The sequence below is a fragment of the Poecilia latipinna genome, unplaced genomic scaffold (genome assembly GCF_001443285.1).
Source record: "Poecilia latipinna isolate Pla-1442-1.1 unplaced genomic scaffold, P_latipinna-1.0 Scaffold186, whole genome shotgun sequence".
Classification (NCBI taxonomy): domain Eukaryota; kingdom Metazoa; phylum Chordata; class Actinopteri; order Cyprinodontiformes; family Poeciliidae; genus Poecilia; species Poecilia latipinna.
In genome coordinates, this window is record NW_015112802.1 from 72,798 (window position 1) to 96,122 (window position 23,325).

At 42.4% G+C, this 23,325-nt stretch overlaps 1 protein-coding gene across 4 annotated transcripts; it reads left to right on the plus strand.

The window, feature by feature from the left end:
* The first annotated feature begins 107 nt into the window (after nt 1-107).
* Nucleotides 108-23,147, plus strand: gas2l3 (growth arrest-specific 2 like 3). 4 transcript variants are annotated; one of them, XM_015030550.1, is made up of 10 exons: nt 108-246; nt 11,751-11,806; nt 15,943-16,129; nt 16,890-17,008; nt 17,088-17,229; nt 18,904-18,967; nt 19,049-19,190; nt 20,317-20,421; nt 20,751-21,650; nt 21,687-23,147. In XM_015030550.1, exons 2-10 carry the CDS (start codon nt 11,783-11,785, stop codon nt 22,053-22,055), a joined length of 2,052 nt encoding a protein of 683 aa, XP_014886036.1. In that variant the 5' UTR covers nt 108-246; nt 11,751-11,782; the 3' UTR covers nt 22,056-23,147. The 4 variants fall into 4 exon arrangements, with proteins under 4 accessions (XP_014886036.1, XP_014886032.1, XP_014886033.1 ...); XM_015030546.1 differs by having other exon boundaries at nt 20,751-23,147; XM_015030547.1 differs by lacking the exon at nt 108-246 and adding an exon at nt 9,813-10,004 and having other exon boundaries at nt 20,751-23,147.
* The last annotated feature ends 178 nt before the right edge of the window (nt 23,148-23,325 follow it).

Consider the following 23,325-nt stretch of genomic DNA (forward strand, 5'->3'; position numbering starts at 1 on the left):
TCATCCAATTAAAACGACGCTCAGGTAGGGCAGAGGTCCCGCCCACAGTCAGTCTCTGCGCTCTGATTGGCTGTTTCGAACAGCGCTATCCATTAAATACACAGCTGGAGCAACAGAGGGGAGAATGTGAGTAACTCTCTATAATTGAAGCTCCAACCGAAAACTTACAGTGAGGCAAACGAGCATCCACTACCAACTGTGACGCGGAGGTTCTAAGCGACATACTGCTAGTTCACGGTGCTGCTGGTGAGTTTATTTTACTCTTTTCGATTGAAAAGGATACGGTTGGGAAGATGATGGAATTTTCGCCTGTGTGAAAGTTTCCTCGCGAGGAAACCTCGTGGAGACTTGTAGCATCTGGAATACTAAGGAAGAGTTGAAAGCTAAGCTAAAGTTTGCGTTGGGTTTACCATGATATTGAGACGCGTTTGTCTCAACGTGCTACTTTGTGTCCACACAAAATGGAACATTCGATGAGTTTGGAACAGTTCTGGAGCTTTTGAAGGGGTTTATCTGGTTTTATTCCAAAAAATCTGCGACTTGGCTTCCTAACTAACTAACTGACTAAACACTGAAAATGACTGACGTTTAAAGAAGGAATGCACTGTTTAAACCTAATTTCCATCCATATTTCCCTGCCGTCTCCGTTATCCAACGGCAGCCTCGCTGTTTGGTTCTGACACGTCTTTACTTGCTTCTGTTGAGTCTGAGCCGCTGTCTGAAGCGTGTACATATTTATCCCTGGCAAAAAATAAATGGGTAAGCGGATCAGTAGTTTACTAGTGCATGTTTAATCTGTTGCCAGTCTCTGCTGAGCTGTTCTATGATAATGTGCAGTCTGGAATTGTAATCATGGAAGATGTTTTTTTTTTTGGATCAAACCCACAGTGGCTGGTATGTTTCTTCCTGCGGCTGCACTTATGGCTCCAGAACAATGAAGTTGGGCTGTTTTAAATGGATGAAGTACTGTTGTGTGACAATCCTCGTTTCCTGTTGGAGGAAAGAGGATGAAGTAAGGATCGACAGGTGCTTCCTTCAAAGAGATTGTCTTCAGGGAAATACTAGACATGCATTATAATCTAGAGTCTCAGCCTTCCTGGTTAGTGTCACATATTGAATGTGAATTTGGTCATTATGTTCTGCTGGGACACATCTAGATGTTGCAGGACACTAACCTACGAGACTCGTCTGAAAGTTTGTTCTGATGTTCACTTACTAATCTGTCATTGAACCACCCAGACGTCTGTCCCTCATTTGTCCATCCAAACGGATTATTATTCCTTCTGTACAGAAATCCTGTTTTTGGTGGCCCGTTTGTGTCTACATGGAACAGGTTTGTTCATTCTTCTGAACTTGTCAAAAGGCCTGCAACTAATGATTAATAAAGTATTCTATAGATTATTTCTGACGGTCAATGGGATAAAAAAAAGGCACATTCTGTATATTTTTCATTTAAACTTATCTTATCCAGAATAACAATTGTATTAAAACATCAAAATAAAGAAATCGATTCCATCTTTTTAAATGGTGATAGGGAAGGCCATTTTGTTTTTAAATTGCATCAACACAGCATTCCTTCAGTGAACTCTTCACCATTTTGTAGCAAATGATGCATCTGTAGCTAAAGAAATGCCTCTGGCATCAACATGTGAAAAGCTCAGCCCTTTCTGCTTGACTTAACATCAGTGCAGTTGCTTTTTATCTTTAGTGCAAAATGTATATTTTGGTGGGTTTTTCTTATTCATTACTGCTGAGTAATAATAATAATGATCAATTTAATTTATAATGCACTTTTCATTAACAAAAATCTCAAAGTGCTACAGAGTGTTACACTTTCACAAAATTGCCTTTTTTGAGTCTGTACTCAAAAAAGGCAATTTTTTGAGTAAAGACTCTTTTTTTTTTTTTAACTGACTATTATACAGTTACTAATAAAGTTGATGGTTATTTCGATAAAAGAATGCTATGTCATTGCATTTTAGGCAAAAAAAAACGTATTTAAGAATTAAATCAAACATTTGCGCATTTCTAATTTAAAAAAAAATTTAGTGGTTAAATGACTGTTGTGGAAAATGGTGGATCCTGCTTTCTTTTATAGAGTCTGGTCAGAGAAGAGAGACTTGATTGGACAATAGGTGTGAATCCCTGATTGTTGTTGATGTACCAACAATTCTGTGGAGCCCAAACCTGATGGCCTGGCCATTTGTCTATTGTTAAGGAATGGAGGTTGTTACTTAATGTATGAAGTACAGTCTCAGTTCTGGGTTGATGAAGTTTCACGCCGATTGTCTCCTGGATCACAGACATTCTCTGCTATTGCGTCACACTGTGGAAGTCTATAGGAGAGCAGCTTGACCAATCATGATGAAATCATGCAGACAGTGATCTCATCAGACAATCTAAAGCACAAGAGGGGTGAGGAGTACATTATCAAATTTTCCATTACAATGACAAAATCAGCACAATGTACATTTTTATTTATCTGATTAATGTTCAGAATATTGCATTTATTAAAATGATTAATTGCCACCCAATTTCAAATGGGTCAGTTGTAAAGTTACACCTTTAACATCAAAATGTGTTGCACAATTTGTACTTTTAAATGTAATAAACATTTCATTAGAGTAATGCAGCGCTGCCCTGTACCCACCCGTTTCTGCACACTGTTAGTCAGCTGGTTGAAATGAGGCCACCACGATGTTTAAATTATCACAAAAAGCTCAGAGTTTGGGGCATTTGGATGCTTTTCTGTTCACAAATAACATGGTCATACGAGCTTTATCAGACTGGATGCACAGCGCTGACTGACTTTACCTGCATAACTACAGACGTCTCGTCTTCTCTTTAACGCACTGCTTTGACAGAACATGGACAGAAACGTGTTGGTTGGAGATCAAAACTGAAATGATGGGTTTAAAAAAAAAAACAAGCCTTAAGAGGATCTTGGTACCTCTGCACATTATTCCTGGGTTTTCACTGTAGTAGCAGTGTGGAAACTGATGAGTTTGTCAGAACAACACATTCTTAGTTGGTTAAAGAACTTGGAGTTTTCTTGCCTTTTTATGTTTGTATCAGAAATTACTCCATGTTTCCAAGCGAGGTCCTCCTCCAGATCAGATTCTGTACAGTAAGTCACTGTTTGAGACAAAGCTGCTTCTGGTCGCCTCGTCATAATAAATGAGTAGCAACCTCATTTCCATCAATCTTCATAATCGCCATCTGCTTGATCTTTGGCATCGGGCTTCACATGTAGGACCTCCTAAAGCTCTGCAAAGCTACAACACACACTTACACACACTAACCCTTAATACATCCCCACCACCATTCTCCTCCTGTGGGCTGAAATCCCAAATAAATGACGGGTAATCCCAGATTTCATTATCATCCCATTGTGCTGGCTGACTGTTGCAGCCCATATGTCCCTGTGTTCATGTTTAACTCATTAAGTCGTCTTTGTCTCATCTGGTGCTGCTTCTTAAGGGTTTGATAGATGTGTGTAGCTCCTGTGAACAGTTTCAGCTTCGAGTACAAATCGTATCATCTAAAGACTCGCAGATTCTTAAGACAGGAAATCCATAACTATTTGTTCAGTGGCACTTTCAATATTCATCTATGGCTTTTTCTTTAATCTGATTTGATTTAGCAAAATTGGGTTTATATTCCAGTCTTGTTAAACTGGAATTATGCTACTGAACAATATTTATATTTGTCAAAGCCTGTTAAGTTAAACTTATCTCACCAGCTATGTTTTCATTGACCATTAAATTGTACAATTCGATATTTCGAAAATAAATTGGCTTAATCGCACCAAATCAGAAAACTTGCTTTTCAATTAAAAAGTTTTGCGGCTAGGATGAGATGAGGGGTTTTTTTTTTTGGTTTGTTTTGCTGTATCAAAATTGGTTTGTTTTGCAAAACTGCATCACACAATCAACAACCGGAAACCGGATTTTGCTGATGGTGAAAACAACATGAGGTAGAGGATCATGGAGCAGCATGTTGTCTCGAGTGGACAAGCTTATTAACATGATTTTAGTTGTGTTTAATATTTAACAGAAAAAGTGAAATTGTGTTTTTTTTTTTTTCTTCTGACATTAGCAGAATATTAACAAAAATTAAAGCACATTTGTCATGGAAACGCAGCTACTGTCGCATATCGTCGGTTTACGTTGGCCATAGTTGGCAGGCTGCCACGGTAACAAATTGTCCCAGAAATAGTTGCGATAAACAATATTGTTTTGAAACCATTTTATAGTAATATATTTATGAGAGCATATATTACAAGATGCAAGTTGTCCATCTCAAAGACCTAAAAAACTTTTAATTTTGTACAGATCACTGCAATTGGAAGACATTTTAAATATCCAAAATAAAACAGAAAAACTGTACATGGGAAATAAAAACCACATACCACCAAAAGGGTAATTTCCCTCTGGGATTGATAAAGCATTGTTGAATTTATGAAGTCTCCAAACAATTGCCAATTAAAAATATAATCGGCTGCAACTTTTTATAAATTGACATTTTTCTCTCCTGGAATTGTATTTTATTTTTTGAAGGCAGTGTGCAGGTCGGCTAAATGACATACAATATGTGCCGTTTCTCCAGTGAATGAGTCATTTGAATGCTTGACTCTGGAACTTTGAGCCAATTCCTGATAGCTGTATGCAAACATTTAATTCAAATATTTCTGCTATTTTCAGGAGCTCCTCTGTTGCCCAGAACCAGGATTAACCACCAGTCTATTCTGTGACGGTGCTTTTTTTTATATTCTCCAGTTTCTGCTCACTGACCTACAGTTTTTCATTTTCCAAAACAAATTACAGTAAAGGTTAAATCCTCCCTACAAAAGGAGCGCCTACGACTCCTTTGAGGATTTGATTAGATGCAGTTTGAGTTCACCTTAATAAAGCTGGTAACTTGGCAACACCGGAACTATTTGTTTGAACATTTGATTACTAGCAGAGCTCAGGCCCAGTTGAACAGCATTTACATTGTCTCTCTTCACCTGAAGCTGCCATGAAGGGATAAAATGGCTTCTTTTTTTTTCTTTTTTAATTAACTGAAGGCAAATGTTGTGTTGATTTGCAAACTTTCTGCTTCCTTCCAGGATATGTTTGAGTTCCTGTTTGTCTTTAAACACACTAGGTGATGCACTTTGCTCTCTATAGATGGACAAACAGAACCAACCAGCTGAAGTAATACCAGTGGAAAGATAAACGGTAGTGGTTGTCAAGCCATTTGTTCCAGTGTTGCAAATGGCCGACTTGCTGTTTCTGTGGTATTTCCGAGCAGAAACGGTTCATGGTGGACATCTTCCCAGACCTGTCGCACTCTGAAACATCCCATAACTTTGTGGTAGATGGAAAATGCCTTCAGAATTGGAAAATGTTTGGTGTAAAAGTCAGGTTTTGCTATCTGGTGTCCATGACAACCCAATGTTGAAAGTCAGGTTCTGTTGAGAGCTCACCATTTTACAGGCCTCAAAGTGAAGATTTGAACAGCTTGTCAGGGCAAAAAGAACTTCTGCTCTTCATTATTATAAAATGTGGATTTGAGACCATTTTGTGTAAGCAGAACTTGAATTCTATGAACATTCTCTAGCTAGCTGTAATCTGGAAACTGTTTCAAAGGGAAGATGTTCACTGTTCATAATCTCAGACTGTCACGTGAAACAAAAATAACTGTTCTCCTGGGGGAACTAGACGTGTTTGGTATTTTACTAAAAAAAAGTGACTTTTTTTTTTTTTTCCTTGTCTGAATCCCAGCAGCTTTTATGTCTGACGCTTTCACCGATTCTATCATCTGTACGCTGACTCATTCTCAAACTTGTTTGTGCAGGATGCTGTTTACAAGGCCGACTCTGGTGGGTTTACTCCACACCACCATGTCTGGAGTCGGCCTCGTTGTTCCTGAGTTGGCACTGAGAGATTTTAATATCCAGGAGCTGACTGTGGATTAGTGTCATCAAATCAAAATTGGATTGGCAGGTGGGGTCCACTCATTCAAGCCTTTAAGATGGGCTTTACTCATAACGTCCCACCTCTAAGGAGAGGCCGCTCCAATAAGGACGGGAAGGTTGAGTCCAGTAGATTTAATCCTCTAACATTTCTATTAAAAACTTCAAGCAGATATATAAACACCTGGGGGCTAAATAACTTTACGGTGTAATTGAAGCTGAGCCGTTCAGTTCAGGCACATTATTTCCTTCCTGAATGAATGAATGAGTTTCCTCATGGACACAGTGCAGCCAGGCCCCATCTGCAGTGAAAAGGAGCAGGCCTGGCTCTAAACGAACTGCTGCTCTGATCGAGTAATTAAGTCCAGACACAAAGGGCTCAGCAGGAAGGAGTCTAATAGAGGAGGAGCTGCTATTCTCTAGGGACCAGTTTGGTCCAGCAGGACCCCTCTGGACTCCAACAAAGGGGGTTTACTGGCCCACTGCCACTTAACAGGGAGGTCGCTCAGCTTTTGTGTTGCCTCAAGTTATTAATAAAGAAGAAAATCGTTGCATTTGCAATGAACTGATTAAATCCAACGTTGGAAGTATGGCTGAAAAGTTGATGGAGAGACTACGACTGAGTATTAGGGCCACGCTAAAGAGTTTTAAAAAAATGAATACAACAAAATCGAAATAATACGAGAATAAAGTCGTATTACAAGACATATTGTGACTGTATTTTTGCTTGTATTACAACTTCTCAAAGTATGATTTCACGAAATATTGACTTCATTGCATTACGACTTTCTTCTCGTATTCTTTCGACTTACGTTCTCACAATATTATGAATTTATTCTTGTAGTACTATGATTTTTATACTTGTATTCTATTTTATTCTCATGATTTCTCATAATGACCATATTACGGCTTTATTCTCGAAATATTGACTTCATTCTTATATTATTACGACTGTTTTCATATGCCTTTGACTTCTTGAAATGTTCTCGATTCTCAGATTATTGCGACTTATTCTTTCGACTTTATTCTCGTGATATCAGACATAAATCGGGATACGACTTCACATATCGACTTTATTCTCGTAAAAGCAGGACTTTATTATTGTAATTTATATTTTTCCTTAGCCTGACCCTAATCATTAACAAAACGGTAAGTGATTTAAGGAAATTTGCTTTAATTTTTGTTTCCTACTTTAGGTTCACACTTGCACATAACATGGTACACTGACAATTCAAGTGTTTTAGGATGAAATAAAAAAAATCCCTGGAGGGATGAAGAGCCTTAGGTGCAGGCTTGCGTTTTATTTGTATTCATTTTTCTATCTTTAAGTCACTCAGCGGCAAATCAAAAGTCCGTCACCGCCTGAACCTTCACTTATTACGTAATGCCCTCTTCTCCTGAGTTTCTGCACGAGCGCCTGCATGCTTCAGCGAAGCGCCGTGGGCTCCCTGAGCGTGCCACGTGCAGCGTGTTTTGATGACGGAGCATCGTGGATGTGCTTTGCTGTCTGGAATAGCCCCAATCCTCTTAAATGATTATTGGCTACAACTAGAGAGCAGTGCGACGTATGCGTGTGTGAAGTGGGAACACGCATGTCTTCACCCCTACTGAACGCTAAAAAGCACAGACGGGATCTAAGTTTAGTTCAGGCTGCAGGGCAAACCGGGGCTCGTGCCGCTTACTCTACCGTAAACTTAGAACGGTTCAGTCTGAAAATGTCTGTAATTTCACTCCCAGAGTGAACTACAGCTTCCTCCCACTAAACCTGACTCTGGTTGTTCTCTGGCAGGTTTGTCTGCACAGTCCACTCCGCAAACCCTTCTTCTTTAGGAATGTGGTGTGATCTGGTTTGTGAATGTTCCAGCCTGCCCTTAATCACGTTCCTTCTTTACCGTTTGTCTCTTTCTTACCCAGGCATTGCCGTTTCATTCCTTCCTTATTTATTCTCTGGACAAAGCACTTTAGCCTTAAGGTATATAATGATATCTGAGTATGTATGAAGTATTTTCTGTGAACTATGGAGATCAGTTGTAAGATCTCATGTTTTGGGGGGTTGGATTACTGCCGACGACATATTCGCGTTTGTAGATAGATTTTTACCCAGAATGCAAATGGAAAAAACCGTGAGCGAAACGGTGACTGGTACTGACTAGTATATATTCCATTGAGGGAAACTAAGTTTCATATCTGCTCAAGAGCCCCCCTGGTGGTTGAAGAAAAATCCACATATGTATGAAAAAAAAAACACTGAATGCGCTCTGGTATTGTTCAGGGGGCCGGACCAAATGAGGAGGCGGGCCGGATCTGGCCCGCGGGCCGTAGTTTGGGGACCCCTGCTTTGGAGTGTCAAAAGGGAAATTAATTTTAGAATAAAGCTATCACTGTGTAGACATGTTTGTCAAATGACCGTTGAAGAATGTGCGTGGTAGATCTCCAGGTCAATCAGTGTAGGGTACCATTCTCGGCTTCTGCAGCATAACAAAACCATTTTTTGTTTTTGTCTTCTCTCTTGGCTTCAGTTCTCCCACCCTCCTCTGCTCTTGACATTTGACCGCATGTGTGGGCCCCTTTCATGCTCCAGATGCACACAACTGGAGTTCTTGCCAAACATTCGTCCTCTTTTCCGTTGTTGTTGAGCGGTCACCCCTCATGAAAGCCTACAGAGCTTTCTGGATGCTTCTCTGTTGCAACTCTAAAGGTCTTTCTACCACTGCAAGCCCTGAGGAGGTTTCCAGAGACTTCTCTGGCGTTGTCATCAGTAGCTGTTTCCATTACAAATGTGTGCAAGTCTTTGTCTAGTTTCTGCAAATGTCGCGAAAACAGAATTGTGCAATTACTGTGTTTCTGGTTAATAAGGATGTAAACGAAACTCAAACTTGAATGAGCGTGTTCATGCGATAAATCATGGCAGGGACGGATGTAAACATTTACATGAGATTTTAATCATCCAGCCATGGTGCTAGCGCCTTCAGCTGTTATTCAAACATTGGAGTGACAAACCCCTTGTATTTGGGAGCTTACATATGCAGCATTTAGGAAACTGGTTTTCTGTAGTTTTACAGAAGACTCAGAATTTTTTATGAACTGAGATTTCTGGTGGAACTAGATGAATAGCCCAGGAAAAAAAAACATAATCCTCCTCCTACTTCCTGTTGTCTTTTTTGCCAGTGGTAACATCTGTCTATTGGTCACGTGACTCGGGCGGAAAGTCTTTCCATTGCAGTTTTGCAAAATACATACTTTTCAATGTGGCTGAAAAACCACCTCATCCTACTGCAAAAAATTGTCTTATCGAAAACAAAATTAAGCAAATTTATTTTAGTTATTTCAATTGGCGCAATTCTACGTTTAATGGAAACACAACTAATGTGGCTGAAAAAGGAAGGCTGCTGGAAGTCAGCTTGGCTTATTTGAGCAGTGAATCTCAAACAAGCCCGCGGTCATTGAAGCAGCTGTGGCAAAGCAAACACCTGACTCACTCGTAAGACGTCACCTGCGCTTGCCCTTTGCGCCTCAAGTTTGCTCATTCTGCAGCAGCTTTGTTTGACTCCTCGGTCCAGACAGAGTTCAAACCGGGAGGTGTGTTGTTGTTGGTGGGGGGGGTCTTAGAGGAAGTGGCAGTAAATCACCTCCTCTACCCAGTCTCTTTCCGTTTCATTGCATCCCGATCGGGGAGTTCCTGGGTCGTAGATGAGACTGGTTGTTAAGAAAACAATGGCTGCTTTGTGTTGGGGTCCTGCTGTGAAAGGATTGGTGGGGGGCACATAGATGGTCAGGGCTTAGTGAACCGTAGCCACTTCATTAGTCAGGGTTCTCCTTGTGCACCTCCTCCTCTCATCCCTTTCTCTCTCTCTCCCTCCCGTCATTCCCTCGCTGGCGTTCCCTCCAACCAGTCGTGGAAGCGGAGGCAGGAGCTGCTCTGGCTGAACATATCTGAACACGGTGCAGGGACCTGACTCTGTTAGTCCACCATGTGTCCAGTAGGCTGACAGGAGTTGGACGCTGGACAGGTTTCTTCAGTAGTTTGAGTTGTTTCTGTTCTGCGGTAAGTGAGATGTCAGACTCTCCTGTCTACTTGCATCTCTTCTTTTCTGATGTAGCACTCTCTGTTTAGGTTAGTTTTTACTTTATTAGTCCCGTCACTCTGCTTCAGTAGAAAACATGTTATCTGAATGCAGCACAAGAGTTTTTGCTGCTGATATTCATAAATCTGGGGTGAAAGCAGATCGTGGAGAGGGGGTTGGTATTCCAGGACTATTGTCTCAGCTGTGTTGACCAAATCAGCTCTGTTATTAGGATCTGTGTGCTCGTGATTGCTTCCCCACACCCACTCCCTCTGTGTCAAACACACTCCCCACTGGGACCGCTGAGTGTCGGGGTAAGACTTGTGTGGGAAAACTGGAGAAACCAGCTGTGTCACTTCCTTTGAGAAAAGTCTGAAGGTTCAGTAAAAACAGATGCTCCTTGCACCATTTGATGCTGTGAGTTTTAAACTAATTTATTCCATTTTTAGTCATTGTAGTTACTAATTATTCAGAGTTAATGACATGATTCCGAACACTTAAGCACATCTGCGATTCTAGAAGAAGGTAACTGAGTTTTTCACTCTGCAACAGCATCTACCCTGAAGTGTCACAGCAAACCGGTTGCCCTGATCGGTACATTTACGAATAATAAGGCTGTAAAATTGAAATGATTTTTCTGCTGTCATAACCTTTTGAATGATTAATATGGCAGATTCCAAGTTTGGGATGGGCTTCTACTGAATGCTTACTGCTCAAATAGTCAAATTATTTTTTTATCCATCTTTGAGATGTGATACATCCTGCTATGTGTTGAAACATTTTAATAAGCAACTTCCTTCCTGGTCATTCATTGATTTAAACAAAGTGTGCTCATTTATATCCTTTGACCTCATTAAAAAAACAAAACATGGACAAACTCGGTTTTCCAAGTCGAGCTTATTTTTATACAAAAAAATAATCTTACTGAGGAATTTTCACTGCCTTTCAAAACAAAAAAGTTACAATTTAAAGTCTTTTGAAAGTGGAAGGTACAAAACAAAGTACTATATATATATATATATATATATACACACAGTTTTATGTATTTTTTCATTAATTGTCTTAATTAACAGGACTGCAAACACCCTGTGACTTTCATTCAGTCACATTTTGCCACACCCATTACGTAACACTGAACTAAATAATAATAAAAGGTGTTTTTTGAACATTCGTCTTTGAGAATACACGCAAAAAAATTCAGACAAGTATCTCAGAAAATGATCGGAAATTGGTGCGTATTGTTTGCAGATGTTGCGTTTCAGTTGTACGATGACTTATAGCTCCCTGTTCTATAGAAATCAGACTTCATTATTTCATTAAAGTATTGTTTTGTTTACAGGCAAGTGGGAAAACTTTTTGCAAAAAGCCTGACATTATTATTATTTTTTTTAAATATCTACATTTTGTGGACCTCAATCAATTTCAACGTGACTGTTTTAGCTGAAAAGTTTGGACGCAGTTGATCTAAATAAGTTTCTTCATGTTTTGTAGCTGCTGTATTATAAGCCTGGCGGGCCACCAGACTCTACTTGCGCCCACCAGGCTTAGAATGGTTTTATTTACATTTGCCTTTAAGACCTTTTAGTAGGTGTTGGGCATTGTTGACAATGTCTTCCAGTAATTCATAATTTCCCAGTGATATCTTCAGACTGCCCTGCTAACACCTCCAGGCTTAGCAGGTTCTCTGGGGGAAACTCTGCCCTAAAGATTTGTCTTTATCTCCACAGAATGAAGAAGTGAACTTCTGGTGAACACAATCATGGCTGTCCAGACTGGCATCCAGGTAAGAGCCTGCTTGTTTCACTCAAAAGTTCAGTTTGACGACAACAAACTGTCACATTAGTAAGGGAAAAACAAATCTAGTCATAAACCATCTGGGTTTTTCAGTTCAGATCATCGCAGTAATAAAGACGAATTAAGCAGCTGCTTCAAAACCACCTGTGTCCCAGCATGCCATGCTGCTGCTGTTGTGCCTGTCTGGCGTTCCTAAGCTCCCAGCCTTTAGTTGTTTTCCCCCCTCCACATCTTGTAGGGAGTGGGCGGAATGCTCCTCACTTTTTCCCTTTCCCCTCCCAGCGATGAATCGCAAGTCGTTCCCAAACCCAGAACAACAAGCGGATCGAGTTACAGCCTTGTCCCCGTTCGACACCTCCTCGACCGGCGCGCTCCTCTCATCTGCTCTGGAAAAGCCAGGACTCTCACATTCCCACCACTGTTGGCTTGTGGGAATGTAAAATATGCTTCCCAAGTGCTGATGGCATAACGTGTGGCGGGAAGGGCCGCAGCACGGCGCGGATGTTCTGCAGTTTTAAACGCAGCAGATGGATCCTAAAGATCATGTTACAAACGGTCTCTGTGGACGAAATGGAAGCTTTGATTTTACTAATCAATGTTTTATTTTATTTTCTTTTGGGGTTGGGGGGTGTTAAAGTGAAGTGAGCATAGAAAGTGGCTGAATGTTTCGGTTATTCTGGGTCTGGAAGGTGAGCTGTGAGGATGCAGTGATGCTGCAGCCTCACTGCGCATGTAGAGCACAGTCAGATCAGATATCTGCTCAGCCATGCTGAACGTGAAATGCATTCATGGAAGTATAAATACAATCTGTAAAGGGAAGAACTGCTGCAGAATCCACCGGAAGCTTTAGTTTGGGTTCCGTTCGGCACTTCCAGACATTAAAACCTGTATAATTATACAATGTAAAGGGATCTGTCCCGACGAAATCCAAAGCTTTACAATGAATGCCTTCGTCTGTAATGAGCATTTTAGGACTTGATGTGAAAAGGACTAAAGTAAACAGCTCAGGCTTAGTTTAAAGGTCAGTTAGCAGGTCGTGGGAGGAAACCAGCTTGAAAGTTGTGAATTTGCTACTTTGAAGCAGATTGTTTGGAGGTGGAACATTTGTGTCGCATTGAAAAATGTAACTGATTGTTGTTGACGCTGCTGTTCAGATGATTCATAGACATGCAGCAGGGGGAGGAGCTTATGAGAATTTTTTTTTGTCATGTTTTTCTTTTCCATCTGATGGCTTGGTTTCCCTTTAGAAAGTTTTGATGTGCTTAACTTGAGCCACTTAAGATTAAACCACCTTTAATTAGCGATTAAAGGTCAGAATGTTTCAGGATCTGGGGCGTTTGGATTACGAGTCCACATTCCTGTACCCAGTGAGATTAACTCAGAACGGCTCTATTCTGTGGGCATTTAGATTCCAATGTTAAGCTGTTCTCACTTTCACTGAGAATATCTGCAGAGTTGTCACAGGTTGGATTTTCCATTTGATTTTCTTTGAAATGATGTGACACTCACTCAAACCATCCTCAACCCTGAACAACGAAATGCTAAAACCAAAACGTGCATCGTTTGTCATCTCATTCATAGTGCTTTTTTGCAGCCTCAAAATTTAATTCTCACCCATTATGGATCTAGAACTAAACTAAAAAATATCTATTAAATCTTATCTCAAACAGATGGTTCAATCTTTCTCAGTTTTAAAAGTGACTAAAAGATTTTTGCCATCTTTCCTGTAATTTTTACAGCAGGGAAAGTAGGAAGTTGCAGATTAGTGATCCCCCATCCCCACATCTCCTAAACATCTCAACAGTCTGGCCCATCTAATTATTAAAAAAAAATGTTTTTGACTTGAACTTTGAAAAAGTAGAAACAAAGGTTTACTTCCTAGGGTGAAAGCATTGTCTGTAATCCTGAGTTGCAACAAGTTCTTTTTAGCGTCATCATCATGTCGACCTCACGGCTCTGCTCCACTGAGGCCTGAGTCGCTCCCAGTCCATTAATCTGGAACAGAACAATCTGCAGCAGGGCTGCTTCGGTGTAGAACGGACCGTCTGTTCCTCTGCCCAGAAAGTTTCCTGTTTGTCGGCCGGGGCCACGCCATGAATTCGCCGCCTTGTTCCGCAGCACAACCATCCATTGAGCTGCGCGTCTCAGCAGCGCCTGATCACATGCAAACGACACCAAGATTAAAGGCCGTATCTGAAGCAGATGTCAACAAGCTGCATGGCAGGAAGAGGGAGGGGTCCATCAGCAGCTGGTTACGTAACGTACGGAGATGTCAGAGTGGACATCTGCAGCTCATTCTTAGGTTTCCCCCTCGGACCGCCGGGAAACTGGAAAATCAGCCAGTGATGGGAATGTGGAGGTCCCCTGCTTCTCAGTCTGAGTTTTACAACTTTGTATTGGGGCCATTGTAGATGGAAGGAAGGGAAGCAAAGGAGTAAATTTCCATGAAAAACTCCTATTCTAGAAAAAAAAAAGCAAGGACATTTGAGCTCCAGAAGTCAGAAAGTAGTTTGAAAAAGACTCAAATTTTAAGATTCTGAATTTTTATTTTTTAACCTTTGGAAATTTGAGTTACAAAAGTCAACTTTTTGAAATTCAGAATTTTTTTTCTATTTCTAGAAAAAATTTTGACTTTTTAAATTCAAATTTTAAGATGCATCTCAGACATTTTCTAGGGGGGAAGGAAAGGAAGGTTTAGGAGTTTTTTGGGGGCAGAATGTACTTTTAAAATTTTTTTTTTTTTTAAATATATATACATTTTGTTCAGAGCCATAAAACTGATAACTCCTCCCTCCCCCCCGCACACACACACTTGGTTTCCCTGTGTGACAGACTTTGAGTGACCAGATGAGGATGCTGACTGGGTGAGGCAGTGTGTGACAGCAGGGATGGATATGATCAGACTTTGGCTTCAGGCACAAAGGAGCACATGTTGGGAAAGTACAGCAGCATTAGATATGTTTTTTTTTTTCTTCCAGATTAGAAGCAACAATAACATGAGGCTGTGCAGAAAATTTATGATACGGTTGATTATAAATGGATAAAGATGGATTTGTGGCTTTAAGACGGAGTAACCACGGTTACTAGGTCAGGTTGGTGCACTGATCTTCAGTAGAGCTTACATGCAGCACTGTGTGAAGGCTTCACTCTGCATGGATAGCTCACACCAATTATGATCCACTAGCGTTTCCTCACACGAGGAGGAAACTGAATATCATTTGTGCTTTCGTCTTAAAAAAAGTAACATTTTGTGGTAAACATTTTCATTTTTAGGTAACTGTATGGCTGTCATCGCCCCACAGATGATGGAATGTTTTTCAAGAGTCATATTTAAGTCGCATAATGATGACTTGTATCACTGAACTGCACACAGTAACTGCTTTGAATCGCATTTTACAAATTTGATATTCTTATTGAGCAAACCATGGTGAAAATGTAAAGTTTTTTTTTTTTTTTTACGTCATTGAATTTGTCAACCAATCAAAATTCTTATGAAAAAAAAGTAGTATCCTGATGATCAATGCAAGAAATGCTTACTTGTAATGCTGCATTAGGAAAATAAATACCATAAACTAACTCTGTTTAAAATGATGCCTGTCTGAGAATGTTGAGTTAAAAATGGCTAATGAAAGAACAGAAGCACTGAAGTAAAATTCAGCTGCCCTCATCTACAGTTTTTGTGACGTTTGTGTTCCCACAGACAAATTTGGATCACAAGAAAAGGTTGACTTTAACTTTATTATTCCTATTTGATACCAACTTTTTAAGTTCCTGTATTTGCTAGCTGTGCAACAAGGCTAACAACCACTAAAAGGAAATTATTGGCCAACCAAACCAGTTAGCCTTTGTTTATAAAATGACAAAAATTTAGAAAAATGGAATGGTTTTGGGTATTTTTTTTTTTTTTTTTTCTGTTTTTGGTTTCTTTTCTATTCAGATGCTAACTTTTCTAAGTTCCTGTATTTGCCAGCTTTGCTGTGAGGCTAACGGACGCAAACTTAATTTCCACCAAAACCTTCTGTCTGTAAAATGACCTCTTTAGATTTACGGTGTTTTTAGTTGCATGTTTGTTTGTTTTTTTTGGTTTTTTTTCCCCCAGCTCAGTTGATTTATTTTGTTCTCCAGGTTTGGTTCAGCGAGAAGTTCAACGCCCCCCTGCTGAGTCCCAGGTGCCCCCGCAGCCCGTTGGCTCAGCGCCACGGCCCCGGCCTCTCCAACGTCTTCCAGTATGACCAGTGGCTGGCGGTCCGCCACGAGGCCACGCTGGTCCCCATGCAGGAGGACCTGGCCATCTGGCTCAGCGGCATGTTGGGTGGGTTTAACTTCCACATCAGCTCCTCCTCACACTCCTCAGCGGTTAATTTGTTTTTTTTTTTGTCGTTATGACACAACAAGGTTTGATCCAGTCAGTTTTCCATCTGCCTTCAACCGTAGCTGTGTGTGTGTTGCATGCCAGCAGTTCCCCCCCCAGAGGCCAGGAACGTACCGATGAACTATCAATGCGGCTCTCGTGTGTAATCAGATTTCGACGCTTCAATTTCCAAGCGTCTCTTGGGGAAACCGCAGAGCGGAACAGAATCCCTCAGTTTCTCTGCTGCTGTCATTATACGGACGCTCATTGTCCATGTGGCACAATGGAGCAGTGAGGAACCCGAAACTGACTCTATTGTTGCTGAATCAGGGTTTCACAGCCTAATGTTTGGCTGCCAGCACAAGGAATGTGGGCAGGTACTCGGCGCTCAACGTGAGTTGGTGCTCCCGTGGACAGGATGGCCTGCATTTCAGGTTTTTAGACGTTTCGAACGGCGACCCAACAGGTGGGATAAAGTTTCCAGCCCTGAGGCTGACCCCTTTGTCGGGTGGAAGTCAACTTTTACAGAGCAATCTTTGTCACTTAGTGCGGCCGTATTGTTCCCTCCGGCTTTGATTTACAGCAGAGGCAGCGTGGGAGCGCTTGAGCCCCTTGGAGGAGGAAGCGGCGGTGTTTAATGTGGCCTCCTGTTCAGGAACATGCAGAGAAAGGAAGATGTTCCTCTGGTTTGTAGCTTTTAACCGCTCTGTGGTTTTTCCAGGCGAGGAGGTGAGAGCCGAGCTGTTCATGGAGGAGCTGGATAACGGCGTGAAGCTCTGCCAGCTGATCGGCGCCCTGCAGACCAAGGTCGCCCAGACCTGCCCCACAGCGCTACCTAAGGTAAGACGTGAAAACGCATCAAAATGTTTACTTTAACATTCCACCTCCACATAAGTTTGACGTTCCGGTTCCCGTCCAGCTCTTCCCTACCAGGAAGGTGGCCTGTAAGCGCGACGCCTCCCCGGGTTCCTTCTTTGCCCGGGACAACACAGCCAACTTCCTGGCCTGGTGCCGGCACGTCGGCGTGGACGACACCTACCTGTTTGAGTCGGAGGGCCTCGGTAAACACCAGAACACGTCCAACCAGACGACTAAACTCATTTCATTTGGGACTTTTAGACAAATGTTCAGGTTTAATGTCTAGTCAGGAGAGGCGAGAAGGCTTCAGCCTGATTCCTGCAGACATGACCTCTGAGGTTGATGTTTGAAATGACCTGCCCACCAGATTTAGTGAACTATTAAACTTAGCTGTGGCTTTTACAAAGAAAGTTGAGTAACTTATTAAAATGCAGCTGTAAAGAAAAGATTCAAGTTTGAGGCCAAATGAAGCTATAATCTTTAACATTAGTCACAGATTAAAAATCTTTTTTTTTTTTTTTTAGTTTCATTAAAAGTAACAGAAGTTGCAGTGAAAATCAAGAACTTTTTCTCGACGCTCCATGTATCAGTTTGTTTAAACGGTCCCTGCTTTGCAGAAATACTCATTCCCTTTGCACTTTTTCTCATTTTGCCGCAAAGTTTAAAGTAGGTTTTTATAAGCGAGACCAACAGGAAGTAATGCTTGTCAAGTGAAAATGTTAGCCATCATACCACACTTCTCATTTTTATTTGAAAAGTATATCTGCACTCGGGTCAAAAGTTTTTTTTTTTTGTTGTTTTTTGAGGACACTGGTGAACAAAACGGCACCAAGGCGGTATGCATCAGCTGATCAAACGGAGCAGATCTGAGCTTTAAGCTTTCAGCCCTACAGATCTGAGCAGCAGAGTCCGGTTAAGCTGGACCTCCTAGTGGGATCGCTTCATTTGAGTTGATCAAACTCCAAATCCCAGTTTGGAAGGAAACCCAAACATCTGCTGCTCGAATTATTTTTTCCCAATCAGGGTCTCCCACCAGACAACCTGCTAGGCCTGTTGGTAGAGGCGTTGGGAAGGCCAGCCAGTGACCCGCCGTGTTTTTGAGTTAAATGTTTATCATTGGGCTTTAGGTACTGTTGTCTTCCAATAACGCATAGATGCCTAGTAATATTTTCAAATTTCCTGTCAGCTTTAAAGTCTTAAAGATGGCAAACATAAAAGAAATATAATTAAACTGTTTGCACTTCAGTTGTTTCACCCCAGGTGTGTGTACAGCAGTTTCCATTACAAATGTGCACAAACGTTGCCAATACTCTGGTAATATTGAAAACCCTCCCACAATTTTGCAGTTTGTGTTCCCAGTAGTTGAGAAACGCAATTAAAATCACATGTGAATAAGTTGGTTCACACAATAAGTTAAACACGCTGCACAATCATCCTGCAGCTACTTCCTGTCTTCTTGTTTGTGGTTTGCGCCACTGGCAACATCTGGCTGCTGACCATGTGACTCGTACGATGGGTGGAAAAAAGTATTTCCATTGCAGCTTTGCAAAAGTAATTTTGATATGACCAAAAAATGTTTTGTTGAAAAATGAGTTTTTCAAAATTGGTGCGTTTCCATTAAGTGAATTTGACATAAATCAAATTATGTATTGATATGGTCAATGGAGATGCAGCTAATGTCACTGTATATTTAGAAAAGAAAAAAAAAGACAAATGATGCAGGTGGGGGAGTAAAGCCTGACAGCCAGGCTTATAAAACACTGGAGAAAGCCCTGATCTGATTTTGAATTTTTAAAAAATAATTTTTATCATGTTTTTTTTTAAATCCTGAATGTTTGTCTCCTGCCTCTTGCCAACGGGTGTTTTCTCTGCTCTAGTTCTGCACAAGGATCCTCGGCAGGTGTGTCTGTGTCTGCTGGAGGTCGGCCGGATCGTCTCCAGGTGAGTTGGCCCCTCTGAACGTAGAGCCTTTGAGTCTGTCTTCGGCGCCACCTAGTCCTGACTCGTCTCCGCCTGTCCCAGATACGGGGTGGAGCCGCCCGTGTTGGTGAAGCTGGAGAAGGAGATTGAGCTGGAGGAGACGCTGCTGATGACGGAGGAACCTCCCGCCGCAGTGAAAACCTTCAGCGTGTGCTGCCAGCACGGGGCGCTCTACCAGCCAGAGGTGAGATCAGGCCCCGTTTCCCCCGACGACAGCGGCTGACCCACGTGACGCCCCGCCGGCGCTCTGACTCGGTCACATGTGCAGAGCCACGTCATCGCACACATGCGGGCGCAGATGTTGAAGCGCTCCTGAAGGGGGGGCTGTGGAGCCGGTTGGATGGGTTTACGTATTTAGTCTGGTTGAGTGGATGAGAGCGCAGCAGCAACAGTCGAGTTGATTGTTTTCCTCCCAGAGGAGACGACAGCTCTAAAAATAACCGGAGTCAGTGAAGCGGGAAATGGCTTGGATTAAAAACGGACACAGTTGGATTAATCATATTTCCAAATGCATCTGGCTTTAAACTGAGCTGTTCAGACTTTAAAAGGTTTTTTTCTTTTTTCTCCCAAAGGTATTTATTTCCTATTAACTTTTGCACATTTTGTCAGGTTTCAATTTCAAACTGTAATGCATTTCCTGTACTAAAGCGATTAAGACCCAACAAATGGCCTAAACTGATTGGTCAATCAAGAGGAGGATTATTCATAGGAGCTGAAAGGCCTGATGGAACTGGAGGAGCTGCAGAGATCCACACTTATTTTTTTAATCAATTTTTTAACAAACCGTGCTGACATTATGGGATACAATGAGGGGAATGGTAGACATTATTCGCATTAGCTGTGTTTTTATGTCAAATGTTCCGCTAATGTCGGAATACCAATAATTTCACAATTGTGGTGTTTCTGGTAAATTAAAAATCACAGATAAAAGTTTGTTCACTTGAGTCAGTGAAAAGTGTGCTGCACCGTGATCCTCCAAATACTTCCTGTCTTTGTGGTTTGCTCCAGTGGCATCATCCGGTTGTTGATCATGTGACTTATGTGATGTGAAAAAGGTGTTTCCATGGCAGTTTTGTGAAATAAACCAATTTTGGGGCTCTTAAAAAAAAAAAAAAAACACCTCAAATGTCATAGCACAGTCTTATGGTTGGTGGAAGCACAGCTATGTCCTAAGATTCGTTCTGACACTTGAAGATCCATCTTCCTTATTGACTCTAGCATTCTTCAAGCATCAGCAGTTTAAAACCTTCATTAAACCGTTTCTGTGTATATCAGAGATGATGAATGATTCTGCTGGTTTGCCCCTGCAGGAGCTCGGCATGGATGACCCACCCTGTAACTGCTCCAACAAGGTGTCCATAGAGTACCTGTCAGAGGGACGCTACAGACTGGGCGACAAGACCATCTTCATCAGAGTGAGTATCTCCGTCTCTCTGTCCCGGTCAGTTTGAACTCGGCTCTGAGTGTTTGTGTTGTTGTATCAGAGATTAGCTGCTAGCTGTTACATCCTGGCAGCTGCAGCGGTGCCAAGTTCATTGGCGTGGCTGGACACATGTAAGCTCATTAGCCAATAGCAGTGGATGGTGATTACATCACAACTCCACTGCTATTCAGGGCACAACGCCTCAGTGCAGACGGGTTAATCTGCATTTGCTATTGCAGGAGCTGAAGCGAAACGGTCACTGCTTGCCTGAAAGCTCATGGTGTGAACTTTGGGATGATGTGTGAATGTTTGTTCCCTCAGATGCTGCACGGCAAACACGTGATGGTGCGAGTCGGTGGGGGCTGGGACACCCTGAGGGGCTTCCTGACAAAGTATGACCCTCTGCGGGTGCTGCAGTTCACCACACTGGAGCAGAAGATCCTGGCCTTCCAGAAGGGCCCACCTGGTTTGGGGGGTCACCGTGCCAACAACGCTCCACCCAATCCCCCTCGTATGGACCCTCTTGCTGCAGTTAATGGCCTCATCTCCTCCTCCTCTTCGTCCTGCTCTTCATCAGCATCTCCACCCCCTGTAGGACAGAGCTGCCGGTCATACACTCCCTCCCCTGCCTGCACACCCATCCTGGCAAGGAAAGGTTCTGCTGTGGTACCGAAGAAGAACCTCCAGACAGTGCTGTCCTCTCCCAGGAAGCCCACCCAGCTCCCCCTGCCTGTCCCTACCAAAGGCTCCTCTTCTCTGCCCTCCTCACCTCTGAGCAGCTCCTACAGGCAGGCCCCCAGCCCGGGCAGTCACCGCAGAGCCCTGACTCCATCAGCTTCCCCTGTGGAACCAAAATCTGCCTCTAAGCTAAAGCCCCGGCCACATGGTCCTACCGCCCACCCCAGGAGCCCGGTCTGCCCCGAGCCTTCCTCCAAATGCCCCAAACCTTCCAGCCCATGTACCTCCCCCACTGCTGTGCACATGTCCCGCCCCACCACCGTATCTGCCCCCAAAGACGTTAAGCCTTCCTCGAGCGCCAGCCAGCGCTCCCGCCTTGCACAGAGGCGCCCTGGCTCTCCAGCGTCACGCCTCCGTCTGGAGACGATCAGGAAGGCGAGGGTGGCCACAAGGACTGTGCCGGTACGAAAAACGGTACCCCAGCAGTCCCCGACCCCCTGCTCCCAGGCTGGCTCCTCCCGTGCCCCGACCCCCTGCTCACAGGCTGGCTCCTCCCCGGCCCCGACCCCCTGCTCCCAGGCTGGCTCCTCCCGGGCCCCGACCCCTTGCTCCAAAGCTGTGCCCCCAGCAACAGTAACTTCTATCTGCTCCATGTCAAAGGTTAAAATCAAGGTGGCCTCTGCCATCCCTGGGCCGGTCCCAGGTATTGCCTCCTCTTCCTCTAAAGGTAATCAGAAGCCCCCCCCCACAGCACAGAGGACTGTGAAAAAACCAGCAGCTCTGGGGAACCCCAGCACAAAGACGACCCTGAAACCTGAAGCAACGACGACTCAAACCACAACCTCTCAGAGAAACCCAGTGAAAGCTGCAGAGAAGATCCCACAGAGCAAGGCCAGGAGTGACAAGCCGTACTTTGAATTGACCACTAGGAGGAAGCAGAGAGCCTGAAATGGCGCCATCTAAAGGCTTCATGAAACCAGCAGCACTTGTTGGAGCTCAGACTTTACATTGATATCTCTAATCTGATCATGTTTGTAATTTTGTTTTGATTATTCTTTTTAATGTTTATTTAATAGTCTTTAATTTTTTTTATCTGTGGTCTCTTTAGAGATCGGATTTACATTAATAAACTCAAACTTGCACAATGTTTACATTTAAATCATAAATGGGTTTTAGAGGGAAATTGTGTTCAACATACTACATTAAACTTTTTAGACCCAACTCATGAATATAGTTGGCTTAAGACAAGTTGTACATAAACTTCTGTCTTTCCTTAGCAGGTTACCAAAGTTGAAAAAATGACTAGAAATTATGCTTGAATTTTATTTTTTTCTTGAGATTCCATTTTCAGCTTGTGAAAACGACTGGATGTCAGGCCACCTAAAGTAATCGATGCTTCAGTTTCTCCACATTCTGTCTCAACCTAATTGCAAAATTAACCATTTTTCATATTTGGCTTCAACTCTAACTTGTCTGTTTGCCCAGTTGCTGTTACAGGAAAAACCTCCCCACAGCATGAACCTGCCACCACTGTGCTTCACAATATGGGGTAATATCAACCAGATGGTGCCTTTTTCTTTACTCTGGATCAAGGCTGCAACATAATGTGGAAAGTTGGCTGTGAATACTTTCTGGATGTTCTGAACACCAGATCCTCTTACTGCAGACCCCTTCTTGCCTTGTGCCTTTCAACAGAAATCCTCCATTCCTTCTCTTACCCACAATTGAGTGGCTGCAGAATGTATCAGAGGCCAGAAGGTGGCGCATCGAGCAGTTGACACACTTTGGACGGTGTGTGACTTGCTTTTTGAAAGAAACTACTGATGAGATGCCTTTTTTTCTTTCTCCTGAATCAAAAACACTGAGCAAACATTTAGAGCAGAATCTACTTTGTAAAACGTTTTTTGTCATTTAATTTCTTTTTGTGGTCTAAAATTCTAGTTTTTTATGGTGTTTTATCAAAATTTATTTCTTGGCACTTTATATAAACTTATGTTGAATGTCTGTTTTTGTCTGATTAATAAATGGATGTTGGTTTAAGATCATTGACTATTTTGTTGCTTCTCAAAACTGAGAATTTTGACATGAGATTTAGAATAACGATGAACTCAGCTTTCTATAATGGGGGCATAGAAAGCTGAAGAGTTTGACCTTTACAGGTGATTTTTCAGCATTTTTCCTGACCTCTTGTGGTCATAACGTGAAACTGCAATGGTAC

What these genes read in the sequence shown, in the direction of transcription:
- gas2l3 (XM_015030546.1), top strand. Translation starts at nt 11,783, where the DNA reads ATGGCTGTCCAGACTGGCATCCAG. An exon ending in CTGTCCAGACTGGCATCCAG is followed by an intron (nt 11,807 to 15,942) that starts GTAAGAGCCTGC and finishes TTTGTTCTCCAG; the next exon opens with GTTTGGTTCAGCGAGAAGTT. An exon ending in CTGGCTCAGCGGCATGTTGG is followed by an intron (nt 16,130 to 16,889) that starts GTGGGTTTAACT and finishes TGGTTTTTCCAG; the next exon opens with GCGAGGAGGTGAGAGCCGAG.